The sequence below is a fragment of the Sinocyclocheilus rhinocerous genome, unplaced genomic scaffold (assembly GCF_001515625.1).
Source record: "Sinocyclocheilus rhinocerous isolate Xijiao unplaced genomic scaffold, SAMN03320098_v1.1 scaffold3015, whole genome shotgun sequence".
In the NCBI taxonomy this organism is placed as follows: Eukaryota; Metazoa; Chordata; class Actinopteri; order Cypriniformes; family Cyprinidae; genus Sinocyclocheilus; species Sinocyclocheilus rhinocerous.
In genome coordinates, this window is record NW_015661992.1 from 198,347 (window position 1) to 217,671 (window position 19,325).

General features: G+C 37.1%; 1 protein-coding gene across 1 annotated transcript; it reads right to left on the reverse strand.

Moving 5' to 3' along the window:
- Nucleotides 1-1,810: 1,810 nt before the first annotated feature.
- LOC107727132 (uncharacterized) lies at nucleotides 1,811-19,030 on the reverse strand. The gene is made up of 55 exons (XM_016536914.1): nucleotides 19,019-19,030; nucleotides 18,753-18,811; nucleotides 18,621-18,646; nucleotides 18,319-18,340; nucleotides 18,188-18,222; nucleotides 18,002-18,127; nucleotides 17,714-17,916; nucleotides 17,530-17,624; nucleotides 17,325-17,440; nucleotides 17,054-17,227; nucleotides 16,847-16,921; nucleotides 16,265-16,467; nucleotides 15,399-15,468; nucleotides 15,022-15,162; nucleotides 14,731-14,933; nucleotides 13,755-13,858; nucleotides 13,438-13,556; nucleotides 13,161-13,337; nucleotides 12,881-12,912; nucleotides 12,677-12,774; nucleotides 12,546-12,568; nucleotides 12,413-12,434; nucleotides 12,302-12,329; nucleotides 12,124-12,214; nucleotides 11,876-12,016; nucleotides 11,577-11,788; nucleotides 11,345-11,484; nucleotides 10,839-10,957; nucleotides 10,603-10,758; nucleotides 10,302-10,510; nucleotides 10,114-10,199; nucleotides 9,798-9,928; nucleotides 9,591-9,716; nucleotides 9,301-9,491; nucleotides 9,121-9,212; nucleotides 7,680-7,810; nucleotides 7,423-7,547; nucleotides 7,224-7,341; nucleotides 6,924-7,136; nucleotides 6,596-6,766; nucleotides 6,355-6,507; nucleotides 6,004-6,053; nucleotides 5,772-5,904; nucleotides 5,591-5,673; nucleotides 5,347-5,476; nucleotides 4,914-5,104; nucleotides 4,677-4,767; nucleotides 4,271-4,394; nucleotides 3,935-4,122; nucleotides 3,695-3,850; nucleotides 3,476-3,609; nucleotides 2,947-3,092; nucleotides 2,692-2,786; nucleotides 2,352-2,571; nucleotides 1,811-2,006 (listed from the first exon to the last, which is right to left on the reverse strand). Exons 2-55 carry the CDS (start codon nucleotides 18,787-18,789, stop codon nucleotides 1,927-1,929), a joined length of 6,555 nt encoding a protein of 2,184 aa, XP_016392400.1. The 5' UTR covers nucleotides 18,790-18,811; nucleotides 19,019-19,030; the 3' UTR covers nucleotides 1,811-1,926.
- Between the last annotated feature and the right edge of the window lie 295 nt (nucleotides 19,031-19,325).

The window sequence follows — 19,325 nt, forward strand, 5'->3', positions numbered from 1 at the left end:
TTTAAAGGGCCTTTGATGGGAGATGTCTGTGCTGTGGCAGGTTAGTCCTCTCCTAGCACTTTCATCAAGTTCTACTTGTCTGGACGTGAGGATGGCTCTTGGCTCCCGGGTCTCTTCCGCTTGAGCAGACTCTTTCCTCGGTCTTCTTAGGTACGTCAGGCATGATGGTATAGCGTTCCCATAGCGATGACGTCATCGCAGCATTGAAGTGAACCTATGAGAGGGAACATCTCGGTTAGGTATGTAACCTTGGTTCCCTGAATAGGGAACGAGATGTTGCGATGCTGGCTGTTCCGTACCTTCGATAGCGCTTCCTTCGTCATAGTGTAAAATCTGATGAAATAGCACGCAGCACGCATATATGAGCATACGTGACATATGCTCGGGGTGGTGCTAAGCGCTATTGGCCAATAAATTGGTGTGATGGTATAAGGGCTTCAGACATTCGTCACACCGGAGGTGTTCCCATAACGATGACGTCATCGCATTATCTCGTTCCCTATTCAGGGAACCAAGGTTACATACGTAACCGAGATGTTTCTGAGTGACACGCGTAAAAAAAAAAAAAAAAGATCCGGGCGTGACGACTTTGTTTCAAAATAAAGGCACACGATATTTTATTTAAAAAAAATTTACATTAGAAACAAGTAAGATCTAAATGTGTGAGTTAATGCTGTCGATGTTAATATTGTAGAAAGAGTCCAAACATTTTTTTGTTCATTTAAATCAATAATATACTATATAGTATATTTAACAGTGTAAACAGTATATATATAGCTTATAAATAAAGCCAAGCTTTATTTGAGGTTTCAGTTTACAGTATAGTACAACAAAATTAGAACATATAGGCCTACCAATAATTATTAAGAATTACAGCAATAGAAATAATAACAGTAATAAGAAACTTTAACAACTGGTCTATTAAACACTAGCTCAAAACAGAAACAGAACCAACAGCAACTAAAGAAAATAGACGAAAATGTATGGGGGATGTAATGGGGAGAAATGAAGGAAGTTAGAAAATTATAAAATTTAGGCCTAATGTCAGATCTGAAATGTTTTTTAAAAATTCTTTGACAGGGTAAATGTTATGGATTCATTTAAAAGATATTTCTCTTACTTTGTGAGGGGAAAAAATTGTTGCATGGACCATATATTTTTTTCCCAATCAGAGATCGTCAAAGAGGCCGTTACAATTTATATATATTACATATATAAAATCTGTCTCATTTCAAAGGCTGCGCCCTGTCCAACTTTTATCATCTTTTTCCTTGTCATTGACTTTATACACTTTATATCCCCCATAGGTTCTAAACCACTACCCTCATACCTTACACTTTTTTTTATTTGGTTAGTATCAGTCACAAAAATGCAGTACATCAACATTTTCTTGAACAGATCCTGAGGGAAGTTACCGATACCAACTACCTTCTGGATAACTGGATAGCTGTTTTGTTCATCATAGAGTACCTTTTATTAATGTCTGTATGACTACATTTTACATGATTAGTTATGATCATTGCCACTAATAAACAGGTACCAGTCATAGAACATTTTACTTTTTTGTCATATTCAAGAAAAGCACAAGGAATTCATATAACGATTCTAAATGTTTGAAACACTTCAATATAGAAGCTTTATAGTTTGAGACAGTTGTACAAGTATTTCAATCAAATGCTACATATCCTTTGCTTTGACTAGTAGTGCAACATTTCTTTTTCCATATGTCAATTATAATATAGTATATTTAGTATACTAATAGTATATTTAGGAAGAAATATGAAGAGGATGGCAAAGAAAATGTGTGATTATAAACAGATTGAGTAGATTGTAATATTCTATATATGTATATTCCTTCAGCTGCAGAGTCTCACAGATATATCATCTTGGTAAGATTACAGTGTGGCTGATCTGGGGTCAGTGCTGCTATATAATCTCCACTTTGATGATGGTACAAATGAGTACAAGGATGCTGAAGGAAACTGTCCACCCACTGGCTCCAATTCCTAGAAAAATAAAAACGACAATAACAAAAAGGTTATTAAAGGGGTCATATGATGCTTTTTTAAAGATCATTATTTTGTGTATTTGGTGTAACAGAATATGTTGACATGCTTTAATGTTCAAAAAACACATTATTTTTCAAATACTGTACATTATTGTAGCTCCTCTCTTTAGTCTTTGCAACTTCAGGGATCTTATCTATGCACAATCAGCTTGTAACACTCCAAAGAGAAAGGAAAACTTGAAATCGCATCATATGACCCCTTTAATGTTTTTAACCGACTGAATCAGATACTCTGTGAACAGTGTTCAAGTTTGTTTTTAAACACGTGTGCGTGACACCTCACCTGGAGCGCCTGCAGTGGCCTTGACAGTGGTAACAGTAGTAGCTACAGCAGTTGTTGTGTCTGCTGTTGCTTTTCCTCCAGTCAGAGTGAGATTGAGTTTATCCAGCTCTGACTGTAACTGCAGCGAGATCCAGCTCCGCACGACTGTTTGGTTTTCAAATGTTTTTAGATCCTGCAAATTGTTACCAAGAAGACCCACTACATCTGATACGGTGAGGCTCTGTAATATATAACAAGTGGACGTTATCAAATCAAATATGATCATTAAACAGTGCATCTATGATGAAGACATACATGAATAAATAAAACAAAAAAATACAAAATGTTTTTCTTTCCTCACCGAGATCACGTTTGCATCCAGATTTATGAAAGTGGACAGGCTCATGCTGACATTATATGATGACAGATTCCTAATGTAGCCTAGATCTGCACCTCCTACAAACAAATAAAAGAGCAAATACTTAATGGGAACTAATTATCTGTATGCAAACCAAAGTTGGTATTTTAAAAGTGTCGTCATGACTGAATTGTGTATGTGTCAAGGTGTATATATGCATTCAGTGGGCTTGAAATGATATTTGAAGGGCGTTCATACCCAGATAGGTTTCAATGAGCTGGAAGGCTGACAGGATGGCACTTCGACCGCTTGCAGGGGACACGGGAAATGCTTTGTTAGCGATGGTGAAGAGTGCCTTCTTTTTCTCAGATGAACATTTTGACACATCCAAAGCATCGGACTCCCTGTTATAGAGGATAATAGAGAGAAATCTGGTGATTACACATTTAAATGGTATGCAAATATGTAAAACTATGTACTGTGAGAAAATATAAATATATATATATACACATTACTTTTCAAAAGTTTGGGGTCAGTGAAAAAAAAAAGTTGTCAAACTGATCAAAGTAACAGTAAACACATTTATATTGTTACAAAAGATTTTTATTTAAAGTAAATGCTGTTCTTTTGAACTTTCTATTAATCAAAGAATCTTGAAAAGTATCATGGTTTCCGCCAAAATATTACTTTTCAATTTTCAAAAATGAATATGCAAATCAGCATATTAGAATGTTTTCTGAAGGATCATGTGACACTGAAGACTGGAGTAATGGGAAGTTTTCTTTACCGCATACTGTCAGGCAATATTGTTGACAATACGCTGGCATTCAGAGAGCAGAGATTTGGTCCTTTCACTAGATTGAGCTCAGTGGCGCTCAGACTGTTGTTGGCACTTAGGTATCTGGTAATGATTAGTTCACTCTGAAATATAAACAAGTATATTAACACAAAACCAAATATTTTGCATCTGTAAAATAAGAAAGATTCATCATGTCAAAATCTGCACCTGTGCAGAGGACCAGTCGCCATCATTAGTGCTCATGAGCGCTGCCAGTGTGTCAGATTTAGTGATGTTCCATTTACTTATTTCATCCACTGTAGCGCTCCTGGACACGGACTTCAGCACCTGGACCTGATCATCTGAAAGGCCATTTGGCAGTATCTGATGGACAAGAGCAACACCTCTACATTAAAACGGTCCTGAATGTCCTGGACGATTTGATCAGATTTTAAAACGTCATATTACCTCTTTGAGTTTGTCCAAAATTATTCTCTGAAAGGCGCTATCCTCAATTTTTTCACAGAGGCTAGCGAGGTTGTCCTTCACTACGGCTGAACTCAGACAGTGGCCGAACTGCGCCTCAGTATATCCAAAGGGGAAGGCGTCATCGCTGATGATAAGACTAGTGATGTTGCCCTTGATACAGTCACTCGCTTAAAACACAAGTGAATACATGATTTAGGAAATTTTGCAGCTATAAGCTACTCTATTCACCTCAATTTGCTTTTTGGATAAACTATCTCATTAATTTAAACATTTGATTAAATGAGAATGAAAAAAAAAAACATGAAGGTAGCATACCTGCCCTCTTCACAACTTTTGGAGTGAAAATGATTGCTTTAAACAGCTTTTTCAGTTGTGGCTTTGGTGTGTTTTGTCCTCGCACAAGTTTTAAGAAGCCTTTCATGAACTTGGCTAAATCCCTCTGTTTAAATCAAGACGGATGTTTAAAATAACACAGGGTTAGCTAAAGACATTGTGACACTGAAAAAAAAATGGTGTAGGAGTTAATTCAAAGCAATATTCACTCAGAAACTGCTAGTAAATTCCACAAAATGTGACAAAGAAATGCAAATAGCACACTGAATCAAACATGAAAATTTAAAGTAGTAAGACTGAAATAGTATTTTCTTGTAAAACCATAATAATAATAATAATAATGTTTTACAGTGTAGCTCAACTGTGTATAATGTTCACGCAACCGTACCTCTATGAATGATCCCCAAAAGTCTTGTGAGAAGTACAAAGGCAGAATTCCCAGATCATCAAGTGTTTTCCGATTCCACTTGTCTTTTGGTCTAAACAGTACAATCATATTCTTCCATTACCAGACGATCATAACCAGTGCACTTTTTTAAACAATTGCACAGAATCAGGACCGAAAATAACAGTCTCTGGATATATGGACGTTGACTCAGAATTCTTTCATGTCAAGATAACTTGCCCATATTTTGAAGTTCCCTTTATAAGAAGTTCTTGCATGGCTGATATTTGCGAATCGGAGAGATCTTTGCAGTTCTTCAAGTACTCAAGGATTTCTGGGTCTGAGTTTCTGATGGCGTCACTGCTCACAGCACATGCCAAGTTGCCCAGCACTGTCAGATCCTGTTTCTTGATGCTTGTTCCATTAATGCCCTGAATGAAAAATAAGAAGATGCAGTTTTAATAAAACAATTTCCCTTTTTGGATAATACACACTGCCACCTACTGGTATGGAGAGTTATTTCCTCTCACACAGATGTAGAACATAAGTGCTAGTTGGCGGTCTTTGCAGTGTGTCCAAATACAACTTTGTGGCCTTTCGGCACCACTAATTCTTTGATATCAGTTTGATGTGTCTGGGCTTTAAATGATCTATATCATTGGGCGATACTTACCAAGCAATCTATAGCATTACTCAACAAAATGTCCCTTCTTCCGCTCAGTGTGCTTGAAAAGACTGAGAGATCTGCCGCTCCGACTTGTGTAAAATATGCCTTGCAGAGGGTTTTGTTGATTGTTTCGTAACTGAAGAGGACAACAGACAAAGTATATTACAACTTTTGCAAACAATACATTTTTTTAAAGGAATAGATTAGACAAATTTCTAAGCATGGTTAAAAAGTTACAGTAAGCACTTACTTGAAGTACAGCAACATATCTGAATGATAGTTTTCAAAATCAAAAGGTGATTCCTTTCTAATAAGGTTGTACATGCAAGTCAGCTAGGAAAACAATTAGACACAAAGCATATTCATTGTTCTTGTTCTGACTTTAAGCTCAACTGATCACATTTTTCAATCCCGTTTTTGTCAGCGCTCACCTGAGTCTCGCTCAGTACCACCTTAGGTCTGCTTAGTCTCGGTCGGCAGGCTTTGATCAAGCCTTTGATTTTGGTTTGGGTGAATGTCTGCACTCGTGAGCATGTAAATCCTTGCAAAACGTCCACTGACAGGCTGCAGACAAAAACAAAATCACAAACGTAACAATTTTGCTTTCAGTGCATACTCAAAAGGTATTTTTTACATAACAGTTAAAAAAGCACAAATACTTACTCATCAGCTTGAGCAAAAGCATTTGCCACAGGATCGAAGAAAAGAACTGCCTATAGAGAATTTTAGATAAAAGAATGCCATCAATTATCTACATTGAAACTCGCAAAAATAAAAGTTCTTTACTGGCATTGATGGTTACATTTTTAACATCCATGGAATGTTTGCATTGCACAAAAGGTTCTTTAGAGTGGAAAAGGCTCTTAAACTTATTAAATGTCTGTTTAAGGTTCTTTTAAGAGCTGTTCAATGAAAGGTTCATCAGAGAACCAAAAATGGATCTTCTACGTCATCACTGCGAAAACCCCTTTTAGAACCTTTATTTTGTTTTATAGTTGTAGTTTGCTATAGTACCTGTTCGGGTTTCCACTTTTTTTTGTTAAACTCTTGCAGGACTGTTGTTTCTATAGTGGTGGTAATCTCCAGGAACTTTCTTGGAATCTGAACGGCCAAGTCACTGGGAATGTTCGTCATTAAGACAGATGCTGACGATCCCACTTTGATTATCTAGAGATAAAAAAAGACATTTAAATGCCCAACTTAAATCATTTGCATTTGAAATATCTCTTACTATGCATAAATGTTGTTCACCTACCTGGCTCACAAAGGTCTTTTGAACGATCTCTGGGGCAGCCACTATGCTTTTTACAAATTCTGTGTTTCGTGATGTTTCAAGAATTTGTGTCGGATTAATGTTTGTCAGTAGTGTTGAAGGAATCCCTCCAATCAGGGATCCAAGACTCAGCAAACTGCTGGGAGTTTCGAACTGTCAGAAAGTCAAAAAAGTCATTCCTTTTGTAGAATTTAATGGTCTACTGAGGATTAGGTTATTTTGAAAATGCATCTTAAAGATATCAAGAATTTCCATGTTAATTTTAACACGTTTTAAGGCAAATGTCTTCCATTGGTGACTTAAAATTTACCTTAAAATTTCCACCGAGAAGCACTCCTACAACTGCCTTGGCCTGTCCGAGGGACCATCCAGACGTACTGCCCAGTGTTGAGAGACTACTGATAAGAACTGATGGAGGTGCTATGTTTATTTGTGTAGTTGTTAGGCCTACAATTTGACTTCCCAAGTTGGTAATAGCACTTGCATCTATGGTCTTGATGTTTCCCGTAAGGGCAGTAGATATCTGAAAACAAGTACAAGGAATATCAGTCAGTTACATCACAGTTACATGAAGAAATTACTTGACTTTAGGCTTTAATGGAATACTTACCGCAGGATCCACTTTGGAGCAAGATGTCTTGAAGTTTCCAAGAATAGTATTAGTTTCACTTTCAGTTAGCTTAGTGAAGGTCGATACTGGGGCATCGCACTGCAAAACTGAAGGCAACCTAGTGAAGCACAGAGAACAGTAAACAAGCTGAACTCAGAGAACACTCTGAGATTTTGATCTGGTTTCTGTTCTAACTTACTCAAAAAGATTAAAGTTGGGGTTTTGTAGAAAGACGAGTTCAGTGTAGCGACTGAAGACGTTCTTCGGAAGTGATATTTGGTTGAACAGCTTTAGGTTATCAGGGTTCACAGCAAAGAGTTTCATCTGCAAACAACAAAATCAGACAGGAATTAACAATATGCATTAATTTGCTTTCGCCATTATAACGTCACACAAAACATGGTATGATAATGTAAGTATTAACAGCCTATATGAACAAGTGGATATAGTTCATACCGTGTTCTCAGGGCCGAAAGAGTAGAGATCGTCCAGAGTCAATAAAGTTATAAATGCACCAATGTTGTTGACAAACCATGCAGTTGAACTCAGTCTTGTGTCATTGGAGTTGTAGCATTTTGCTTCAGTGTCTAAAATGTAATACAATCATATTAAAATGTTCTGTTTTAAAACTATCTATCTATCGTTCTATCATTCTATTGTTCTGTCATTCTGTCGTTCTATCATTCTATCATTATTATTAACCTTCAGACATTCTATCTATCTATGTATCTATCTATCCATCCATCCATCCATCCATCCATTTCTATCTATCTATCCATCCATCCATCCATCTATTTCTATCTATCCATCCATCCATCCATCCATCTATTTCTTTCTCTCTCTCTCTCTCTCTACATCTATCTATCTGTCCGTCCGTCCGTCCATCCATCCATCCATCTATCTATTTCTCTCTCTACATCTATCTATCTATCTATCTATCCATCCATCCATCCATCTATTTCTTTCTCTCTCTCTCTCTCTATCCATCCGTCCGTCCGTCCGTCTATTTCTCTCTCTACATCTATCTATCTATCTATCTATCTATCCATCCATCCATCCATCCATCCATCCATCCATCCATCCATCCATCCATCTCTATCTATCTATCCATCCATCCATCCATCCATCCGTCCGTCCGTCCAGCCATCCATCCATCGATCTCTCTCTCTCTCTCTCTATCTATCTATCTATCTATCTATCCATCCATCCATCCATCCATTTCTTTCTCTCTCTCTCTCCCTCTATCCATCCGTCCGTCCGTCTATTTCTCTCTCTACATCTATCTATCTATCTATCCATCCATCCATCCATCCATCCATCCATCTCTATCTATCTATCCATCCATCCATCCATCCATCCGTCCGTCCGTCCAGCCATCCATCCATCGATCTCTCTCTCTCTACATCTATCTATCTATCTATCTATCTATCCATCCATCCATTTCTTTCTCTCTCTCTCTATGTCCGTCCGTCCGTCCGTCCGTCTATTTCTCTCTCTACATCTATCTATCCATCCATCCATCCATCCATCCATCCATCTCTATCTATCTATCTATCTATCCATCCGTCCGTCCGTCCGTCCGTCCAGCCATCCATCCATCGATCTCTCTCTCTCTCTCTCTACATCTATCTATCTATCTATCTATCTATCCATCCATCCGTCCGTCCGTCCATCCATCTCTCTCTATCTCTCTCTCTACATCTATCTATCTATCTATCTATCTACAATAAACCAGAGTAATATGTATGAATCAGAACAGTGAACATAACTACAACAGAACTAGATGTTGCACTAGAATTTTTTACAAACATATTTACAATCAGTTACTTTAATTCAAGTCATTTATTGCATAGGCAAAGAACAAGTATGCTTATGAAGAAAAGGAAGACTAATTCACCTGCTTTTAGATATGTCTTGATGGTGTTGTACACATCCTGACTGGTAATCTGAGAACCAGTAAAGGTGAAATTGCTGCCTAAAACACTGACCCTAGAAAAAAAAGAGAAAGCACTTTAAACGTTACAAAAGACTTCATACCTCCGAACCAACAAATTTCACCACAGCCATTTACACGCACATTTTCTTGTATGATTGGCAAGATGAGCTCAGTGTGTCTTTTGACCCTATTAGATCCTTGTTCAGGAACTTCAAGTAGAGCTTCAGTCTACGGTTAAACCACAAATCAACCTCTGTCTCATTGTCACTTGTCAACGCCAGAGGCCAGACACAGGGAAGGATAGCGCTTTTAACATGATCTGGAACCTCTTCCTGTAAAACAGAAAAAAATGGTGAATGTAAATATTATTCTATTTAAGTTTCTCTACATAATTGTGCTTTGAACATTGTATTATTTATTTTAAAACTCACGGTTTCCAAGAACTCAGGGGTTTTGGTAAAGCTGTTAAAGATGGCACAGATTTGTGAATCGTTGTTCACCACTTCCTGCTGTCTCAAGTAGCTTCCCAGCTCAGAAGGAGCTATAGAGTTTACAAGCTGGAATACACGAGTCAAACATCAGTTTACATCTACATTGAGCACTGAGCATCAGAACTGTAGAGTTGATATGCAGCGTACCTCAGATTTCCGATTGGTTGGTATCAGAGAGAGGAAGGTGTTCACATTTGGAAGTGGCCCAAAGCCGTACAGGCTTTCGTTTAGGAACGCGACAAAGCTGTTATTTCTGTAGCACCTCAGAGACTGTGGCCCTACAAGAACAAAACAGATCTTACTATAGCAAACCTTGTGTCTTAGTTGATGTTATGTGAATAAAATAAGATATTTATAAAATTATTTATTATATTTATTTTTATGATCTGACTGTTTTATTATACAGACACACAGGGGCGGTGGATTTAAAAAGAATGTTTATGTCAGTGACATGAAGAAATACCTTTGATGGATTGAAGAATGTTATTGTAGATTGCATTTTTGGTGTTTATCGTTAATGAAGGTCGAGCAACATCTAAGAGCCCCAGACTGTAAATTGAAAATAAACAATGTATAATGTCTAGACTCATATAAATTTGCATAATACACAGCAAATGTACATTTATTGCCTTTAAAGTCCATCGTTCTTACGCGGTTTGAGTGATATTGCAGTCCCTTGTGTTGAGGATGGTGAAAAACGGAGACACAAGGCTTTCTGAAAGGTTGGCTAACAGAGGTTTTAGTCTCTTCTGGATCCAGACTACAACTTCCTGATTAGTGATGCTTAGATTAGACAGGCTGGCTCTGTCAAATATCTGTTTAATCAGTGCTGCTTTTACATCTTGTGTGGGCAGGATCTCCTGGACAGGAGAAATTGATATCATTGGAGGATTAACAATGGTTTCTGGATCTTTTAGATAAAGTTATTTTAGCATGAATGGTCTGTTCGCACCTGCACTTTCGGGGAAAAGAGGTCAAAGAAAGCAGGAAGCTGGCAATCCTTAACATGCTGCATGACATTGATGACGCTTTGAGGATCAGTTAGTGCACCAGGAGTTACAGAAAACTCAAATAGTTGTCTTAGACCCAGAAGAGGTAGAGCATCCACCTAAATCAACAAACAAAATGACTGTCACTGTGTTTTTAACCATAAGGTATTCTGCATAAATTGCATCATTTAGCACTCACCGCTCTGAAGTTTCTGTTTAGTGCCACTAGGTCCTTTAGGGGAGCTGACTGAACGAATGGCCCAAAGTTTCTGTTGACCCACTGCACACTGCCAGCTGTGTCTTTAAAGCACCCGGGATCTGGAAGAGCAACAAGAACATTTACATAGCGATTCATTATGTTATTTCAATGCAAACCTTTCAGGTGTACTACAAGCAAGTACTTGATCTTCAAATGAGGCAAGACACAATATTTGTGCAGATTATTGTAGGTCCTCTACGCCCCGCCTCTCTCAAACACTTAGTTTTCAACAAAGCCCCCTCCTTTGACAAGCACAGTCTGCTCTGATTGGCCAGCTGACCCAGTGCATTGTGATTGGCCGAACACCACAAGCACGCGTTGGAAATGTAACGCCCCTTACCATAATCGCGAGCTTCAGCTTTCAAAGTAAATATGAAAACTTGAAATCGCATCATATGACCCCTTTAAATTTATAGTTAAGAGAATAAAACATATTCTAAACCAACCATCAGTGTCATTGCGAGAGAGGAAGACTTTCATGAAGTCAGTGTAGATCAGATCAGCCTGTGTTTTAGTGCCATTGGGTTGCAGTGGATTGCAAATGTCTTGTCCATCTCGTAGAGGTGCATTCACAAAAGTCGTAGTGCTGAAAGATAACAAACACCGTATTTCGTTTTTTATTTTAGTGCCTGCAAAATTACATTGTCACTTTATATCATGTAAGTCAGACCAACTTACATAGTGCGGTAACTTTCACAGGTGAAGTTTTTAGTGCTGAGGCAGGACAGGAGTCTTTGAGATACTGATGGTAAGAAGGGTTTGAGTCGCCCCTGGAACCATGACTGAATGAAGACAGGATCTTTCAGTCTCTGGGGACTAAAGCGACTGATCCGGATGTCATCAATCACATCCAGCACATCGGACAAAGACACACTGCTGACACTGGGAGTCTGAAAGTAAACATATTTCACAGCATATATCACTTTACAAAGGCGAAAAATAAAATATCAATAAATAAAATAAATCAAGCTTCATACCTTGTTGGAAATTTTTTGTAGTGCATCATCAAGGTTTGTGCTGGTTTTGGTGAAGAAAAGCTTCCAGGTGTCTTTTGTCACATTGCTGGACAGTTTGCAAGCCAACAGGTCAGCCACTTGTTGAGAGTTTAACTGTGACATCTGATGACACAAAAAAGCTTTTATCAAAACTGAAACAATGGCACACATAAAAAAAAAATGAGGCAGTGACTAAAAGAGTGAAGCGTTCTTCTTCTGCATAACATTACCGTTGGTAGACAGGCGAACTGCAACACGGTGAAGTTACAAAGTCCTGTTGCGTTTGGAGCCGCTCCGTTCAAGAACTGATCCACAGCAGAGCTGCAAACCAGAAGAACATGAAGCATTTATTACAGACCATCGTGAGCTCAGTGTTTAACTCATTTGAGTGCAGACAGAACAGCTCACCTGTTGACACTTGCACAGAGGACAGACTCTGAAAAGGATAAAACAAAGACTTTTGAGTTTTAGCAACATCACTGACATCTCAAATCAAGTCAAACATGATCAGTCACTTACCATTTACAGGAGTTGTTGTGCACTGCAGGAGCGAGAACAAACATCGTATTATCATTTTTTGTTTGATGAACCATAAAATCAGACATATAATCTATTAAACATGAACTTGAACTTTTTGTTTATCATTACTTACTTGGCTCGTTCTCTCGATGCACTCTAGAGGGAAATAAAACACAGTTCACATTTCAATTCAATTTTGCATTCAATTATTTTGATGTGATCGTGTATTCAGGAGTAAAGAGTTATTGCTCAGTTCTGTCTCACCATCAGGAGGAATCATCATCACTGAGTCTCTGATCGTCAGCAGGGCTTCAGACTGGTTAGGAGCAACTGATGATAATGTCTGATCCATCCTGTCAAAACTGATTCAGAGAAAAAAAACACAACCGATGTGATCTTATTCTACACTAACACATCAATATAACACATCACACACAATATTTGTTTTGCTTATGAAAAGTGACTTACATGACTTTGTAGTTTTCACAACTGAAGTTTGCCTGCAGGACAAGAGAGAGATCATTATATTGTTGTACAAAATCAAGATAAGTTGATGACCAAACAAATAACAACAATAATAATTTTGTAATTTATTTTAAATGATTTAAACAATATTCCTTTAAAACATTAATAATAATAATGATGATGATGATAATAATAATAGTAATACTAATAGAAATAATACTATTGTGGTTGTTGTTGTTAAATGTATTTCTACACAGATCATGTGTAAAGTTGTATTAAACACCTTTCTGGCCTGTGTCTGGAGAGAGGGGAGGAAGTTGTTTAATTTGTCTCTGTTGGGGGCTTGAAGAAGGAAGTCAAAGACTTTTGTGAGGATGTTTCCTCTGTCTTCTGGTTTAGCAGGAGGACTGAACACCAGTTCACCCAGCTGCACAATCGTGAGAACAGGAAGAGCATCCACCTGCAAATGACATGAAACTTCATTCACATGCATTCACAAAGCTTGTGCATATCTTCAGTCAGTCTTTAACATTCAATGACAGTAACAACTTCTGAATTACAGCTGAAAAATTGCGGCTGAAACTGGAGAAATCCTGAAGCTGTGCCAACGGAGAGAAACTGCCGAAGTTTTGCAGGATGAAGTCCACACTGTTGTTAAATGGCAATGTGCAGTCGGCACCTGAATTAAAATAATGAAATACTGTGTTCATTACTGATCATCACTGAAGGTCATTTTAATAGTCTTGTAAAGTAGTACGTGTCAAATAAAGTTCAAGAAACATTGATTAAGCATTTAAACAGCATAAACAAATTGTATACGTCAATAAATGCTTCATTTTGCATAAGTATGTTGAACCAAAAGATCAGTAACAACTACCTGTGTTTTGACGTCGCGACAGGAATGGACGAATGAAGTCATTGAGGACAGATCTCTGTGTCGCACTATCCATCAGTCCAGAATTATTATTTATCTCCACATAACTGCAGCAATAAAACATTGCATTACTACCTTGTTTGTAATAGGTCGACTGAAAGCAGCTGTATGTAAGTGTTTTTTTCCTTCCTGAAATACGTTTCAAAATCATTTTGATGATACCCCGACTTTCAATCATGAACGTCAACTCACTTGACTGTAGAGGGCGCCAAAGTAGCAAAATACGCAAAACTACATACCGTTGCTTTAAAGGAATAGTTCACCAAAAAATTTAAATTTGCTTACAATTCACTCAGTAGATGAGTTTGTTTCTTAAACGGAGCAGATTTGGAGAATTTTAGCATTACATCATTTGTTTACCAATGGATCCTCTTTAGCGAATGGGTTACAGGACTTGTACTTAAGCTGAAGGCGACGGTTTGAAGTTAAACATGTCTTAATGACAGATTTGTTTATTACAAACACGCAACTTCTTTGCTTACAAGATGTGAATTGATGGACTGGAGTCGTGTGGATTACTTGTGGATTATTGTGATGTTTTTATCAGCTGTTTGGACTCTCATTCTGACGACACCCATTCACTGCAGAGGATCCCTTGGTGATGCTAAATTTGTTCCGATGAAGAAAAACAGATTTACATCTTGGATGGTCTGAGGGTGAATAAATTTCAGCAAATTTTCATTTTGTGGTGAACTATTTTCCTTTAATAATTATCATTTATTCTTCTTCTTCTTATTATTTAGGCCTATTTATTTATTTATTTATTTGTTAATAGGTATTCTTTTAGCTACACACAACCAGGAAAGCAATCTCAACCAGGATTTGGGTGTTAATTTATCAGGTGCAAACCTATGGGTTTGTGATACTAAGATAATGAACAGCTATCATATATCAGTTGAAGGGAACATGATGAACGTACAGTGCCCTGTAGGCCTGACAGCTGAAGCCACGTGTGTTGATGCAAGACAGGAATTCACGTGGGATTTGAGGTAGCAGGGGCTTCATCTTGATTTGGAACCAGAATCTCATGAACTCAGCATCATCGAGATTTCCAGATGTGAAGCTTTCTGCTGGCAGTTCTGCAAACAAGGCTCTGAGGTTGCTTTGAGATGAGTTGGTCACCTGAAAAAAAAAAAAAAATGCATTGTCAAAAAAGGCAGTCCTTTGAATGTAGCACAGAAATATATATATTTTTCTTTTTTATTATTACCACTCTAGACTGCTCCATCAGTGTCTGCAGTGATCTGGAGAGTTCAGTAATCAGAAGTTTCAGGTTTTCCTCAGTGAAGCTCAGATTTGATTGGGCGACACAATTAATAGTTTTCGCCAGATTCTCTTCAATCTGTAATGTCTGCACCAGAAGATAGTACTATTTAGTTTAGGAAACTGCTATCTGGCTGTAAATCAGTTTGAGACATTTATATCTTGTATTAGACGTTCCAGTTTTTGCACAAGAGAAAAAAACCACATTGTACAGCAGTTTTATTTTTCACATTCTTTAGATGTGTGACATGGCAGAAGACTTGCTGGACTTGATCAGGGTGTGGTTAATTACGTGTGAGATTGGTTTGTGAAAGACAGACTCACATGACAGGAACTGTTATTGCTGGTGACTTTACAGTTGTCGACAGGTTCTGTGATTTGTGGTTCTGCAGCACTGAACAAAGTATAAAGAGCACAGCATTAGTTAAAACACATCAGATATGCCTTGAGGTACATGTTTCTAATTGTAGTTCATATGTCCAGTTATCTCAATGGCAGTCCTAAACATACACTGCAAACACTGCCTTAATCAGTAATTTGTCTTGTTTATTAGTAAATGTTTTTTCAAACATGTAATAATAATCCTCAGAGTAAAATACATTTACTTGAGAAAAAATGGGGGGAATTGTAAGTAGAATGTAGTTCTATTTTTTTCTCACTCAAATAAACAGGAGGATGATTTTCTGTTCTGTAGTTGTTGTTTTTTTTCTCTCGTTTTAAGCATAAAGGTAACACAATTTAGTGGGGTTTATGATTAAAACAAATAAACAAAAAATATGAGAAATTGGTACAGAAAAATATAATTAAAGCTAGTTTTTCTTGATAAAAAATACTAATGAGACAGTGCAAAAAAAAAAATCTTCTAAAAGTTGGTCACAACGAATGAGCAAAATTATCCAACGCCTGTCTACACTGCCTCAAACCACCAAAACAAGACAATCCGTTTAATTTTTTAACCACTAGAGGGCCAAAATTAGCTTTAATTCCATATTTTCTGAAAACTTTTGTCTTTATATATTGTATTTTTTATTAGAAAACAGGACACAAGCAATGTCAAAAAGAACTTTTGAGACTAATCCTGTGCAGCACATTCTCTGCAACCTGCAGTTTTGTTTTCTTTCTTTTTTTCCCCTCTTATATGCTCTTATAGCTCTAATTTGGTTTATAATGCAGGGAGAAACTCTACTCACAAAACAAAGTTGGATATTGTTGTGGCGCCTGGTAAAGTCTGGTTAGTTTGCAGAGATTTCTTCATCACAGGAAGAACCACAAACTGTAACCAATCACTGAAGTTGCTGATGCGGAAACTATTTATTGAGGTTTGGCTGTCAAAACTCAGGGTCCAGTTAATCAGAAGCTGTATCGTTTCGTTTCTGATACTGCTGACATTTGTCTGAAAAAGAAGAAACAGGTTTATACATATTAGGGCTCTCAATCAAAAAGGTCAATTAATGGTGTCTTAAAAATATGATGCTCATGGCACAAGATGCTGAAAAACAAAGAGAGGCATTATATGCAATGATATGGAAATAAAATAAACAGTATGTTGACTTCTAAAGCCATATTTTGTAATGCCTATTCAATATTTTCATGTGCCACAATAATTTAGGAGTCTTTCTAAGCAAATATTGATATATACAAATTATTTAATTAATTTGTAAAATAATAATAATAAAAAAAGAAGAAATCGACTACTAAATAGGCATATTAAAAATAGTTTATATACAACTTTAATTATATATGCTCATTATACAAGGAAAAAGGAAACGTACAGTCTGAGCAATGTTCACACATGCTCTGATGAATCTTCCCAATGGTCTCAAAGAAACCAGGAAATCGCTGAGATTCTGCAGAAATGTGAAAAGAATTAGGATCATCTTCTTTATTCATGCTTAATCACTGGCCTGATTAATAAGCAGCAGTCCAGCTACATCGTCATCATCATCATCGTCATCAAGTACACAACACTCATATCTAACCTGATGAAGGCCATTTGAACTGACACTGGTCATGTTGAGTGTTCTGTTAGTGAGCGGCTGCAGGAAACTCTGGAAGATCTGAATGACGGCATCGAGGTTCAGCTTAGCAGATGCTTCCAGCTGAAAGATCAACTCAGCTTTCTGCTCTGGGGTAAGCTTATCTAGGACATGCAGCTAAAAAAGAAGCACAAAGATTCAAATCAATCATCTCAAGAGTAATGCTATGATTGATTTATACCATAAAACTGCCTGGTTTTAATTCACTTCTTACCCCATCAAACTTTGGATTCAGAGCTATGAAATCTCCTAGACTTGCGCTAGCAGAGAACGCTTGGAAGTTCAGCAGAAGCCATTCCCCAGTGCTGCTTGTACTGTTGACACAGCCAGCTTTAAAACGAAAACTCAACATTAGCAAATCAAGAAGCAAACTCCTCGTCTTTTTCACATCTGATATATTAATGGGCAAAACCAGTTACCGTCAGTTGTGTTTCTCGCCAGAAAAGGTTTTATGAAGTTCTGATACACCATCCTTTGCCTTTCAGGACCAATCTGCAAGCTTAGAGCCTTCACTCTGTAAAAAGCATGTGAATTAAGTTGGTCTTCTCTGACAACAAATAACTACAGAGAATAACAGCATGATTTATGCGTGGTGATACACACAGTTCTTGGAAGCTCTGGCAGGCGAGGTTGCTTTGACTCAGACAGGAGAGCGTGTCTCTGGACAGTGATGACAGGTGTGGACTGAGCTTCACTTGGAACCAGAGCCTCGCAAAATCCACATCTTTCAGTGAACCCACTATTAAGCCATTCGTCCTGACTTGATTGATGTACTTCACGACATGACTAACGTCAAGTCTAGATCTCTGTTTGAATGATTAAAAAGGCACTGAGTAGGTGACTTCCTTTTTAAAAAATGAGTAATATATGAAATATGTTGATGTTCTGTACCAGCAATGTGTACAAATCAAAGGCAGTGTCAGTAAATGCTTTGAGATTATTGAGATTTCCCTGTGATAAGTCTGAAAGCTGTATCCCGGAGCAGGTGAGAGTGTTGTTGAATGTTGACTGTGAGAACTGATGAAAGTGAAAAATAATATTGCCCACATCATATTACACCTAATAATAAACACTTACTGAGGAGCATGTGGAACCATTATTGGAAACTGTGCCTGTAAAAAGCAAAGAAATTAAAAATAATAATAACAGAAATATGAGCAATTAGACTAAAATATTAAACGTTGTGACAAAAGTATTCAGAAACGCACCATTTTGAAACTCCACCAGACACTTTAAAGAAACAGAAAATAAATCAATCAAATCCATAAAACTTGTCATTGTTAATAGTAAATGATTCATCACTCATCACAATCAAGCACGTTTTATTTCTGCCGACCCGTGAAAACTAGTTGGTGTGTGAGCACACTCTTAAAATAATAATAAAAAAATATATATTATTTTGATTAAGCAAATCTAGGAAAACCATTGAATAAAGGTCAAATTTGATTTGACTGAATACATTTAACAAGCAGAATCCATAAAATAATTTTGTGCAGAAAGTGTTAAATACCTGGCCATTTATCAGTGTGATGAATCCTATAAAAGAGATAGAGTAAGTGTGACTCGTGAAAGGTGTCTCTTTTAAAATCGATAATATAAATAAATGTATTAATTATAACAGTAAAAAAACAGCTTTACGCACCTAAAACAAACAGTGCAGAAAGCTGAAAGTGTGCCATTTTCACACTGACACCACTGATCCTAACACACAGTTGCACTGCTTTATTATTTTAAACTACTGCATGAAAAATTATGATGTATAATTTAAATATGATATATTAATTACAATAATTATCCAACTATTCTCATTATAAATATTCTAGTTATAATAATATTATTCTAACTATAAGATTTATATTTGTATCTATTCAAACATAAAAGGTGTGCAAGGACGGTGCGAGCATTTACCTGTAGCAGGTGTATCTGTGTGTGTCAGTCAGGCAGCTCAGCAGGTGCACTGTTAACTGAGGTATCAAAAGGGTGTGGGCCAACTAATGCAAACGTCAGTAAATCCAAAACAAGACAAACAACTACTTCTGGAAAGGGGCAAAACAAGCAAGAGGGAATGTGCTATATCACATTCCGTTGCTATCAAAAATATGCCTGCTAATACTAAATTAAGCAAGTCACCTTTCAACTAACTGAAATACTTCATTGATTTTTTTCTTTCTTTCCAGAAGAGCCATATTTTCTTTCTTTTTTTTTTCTTTTTTTG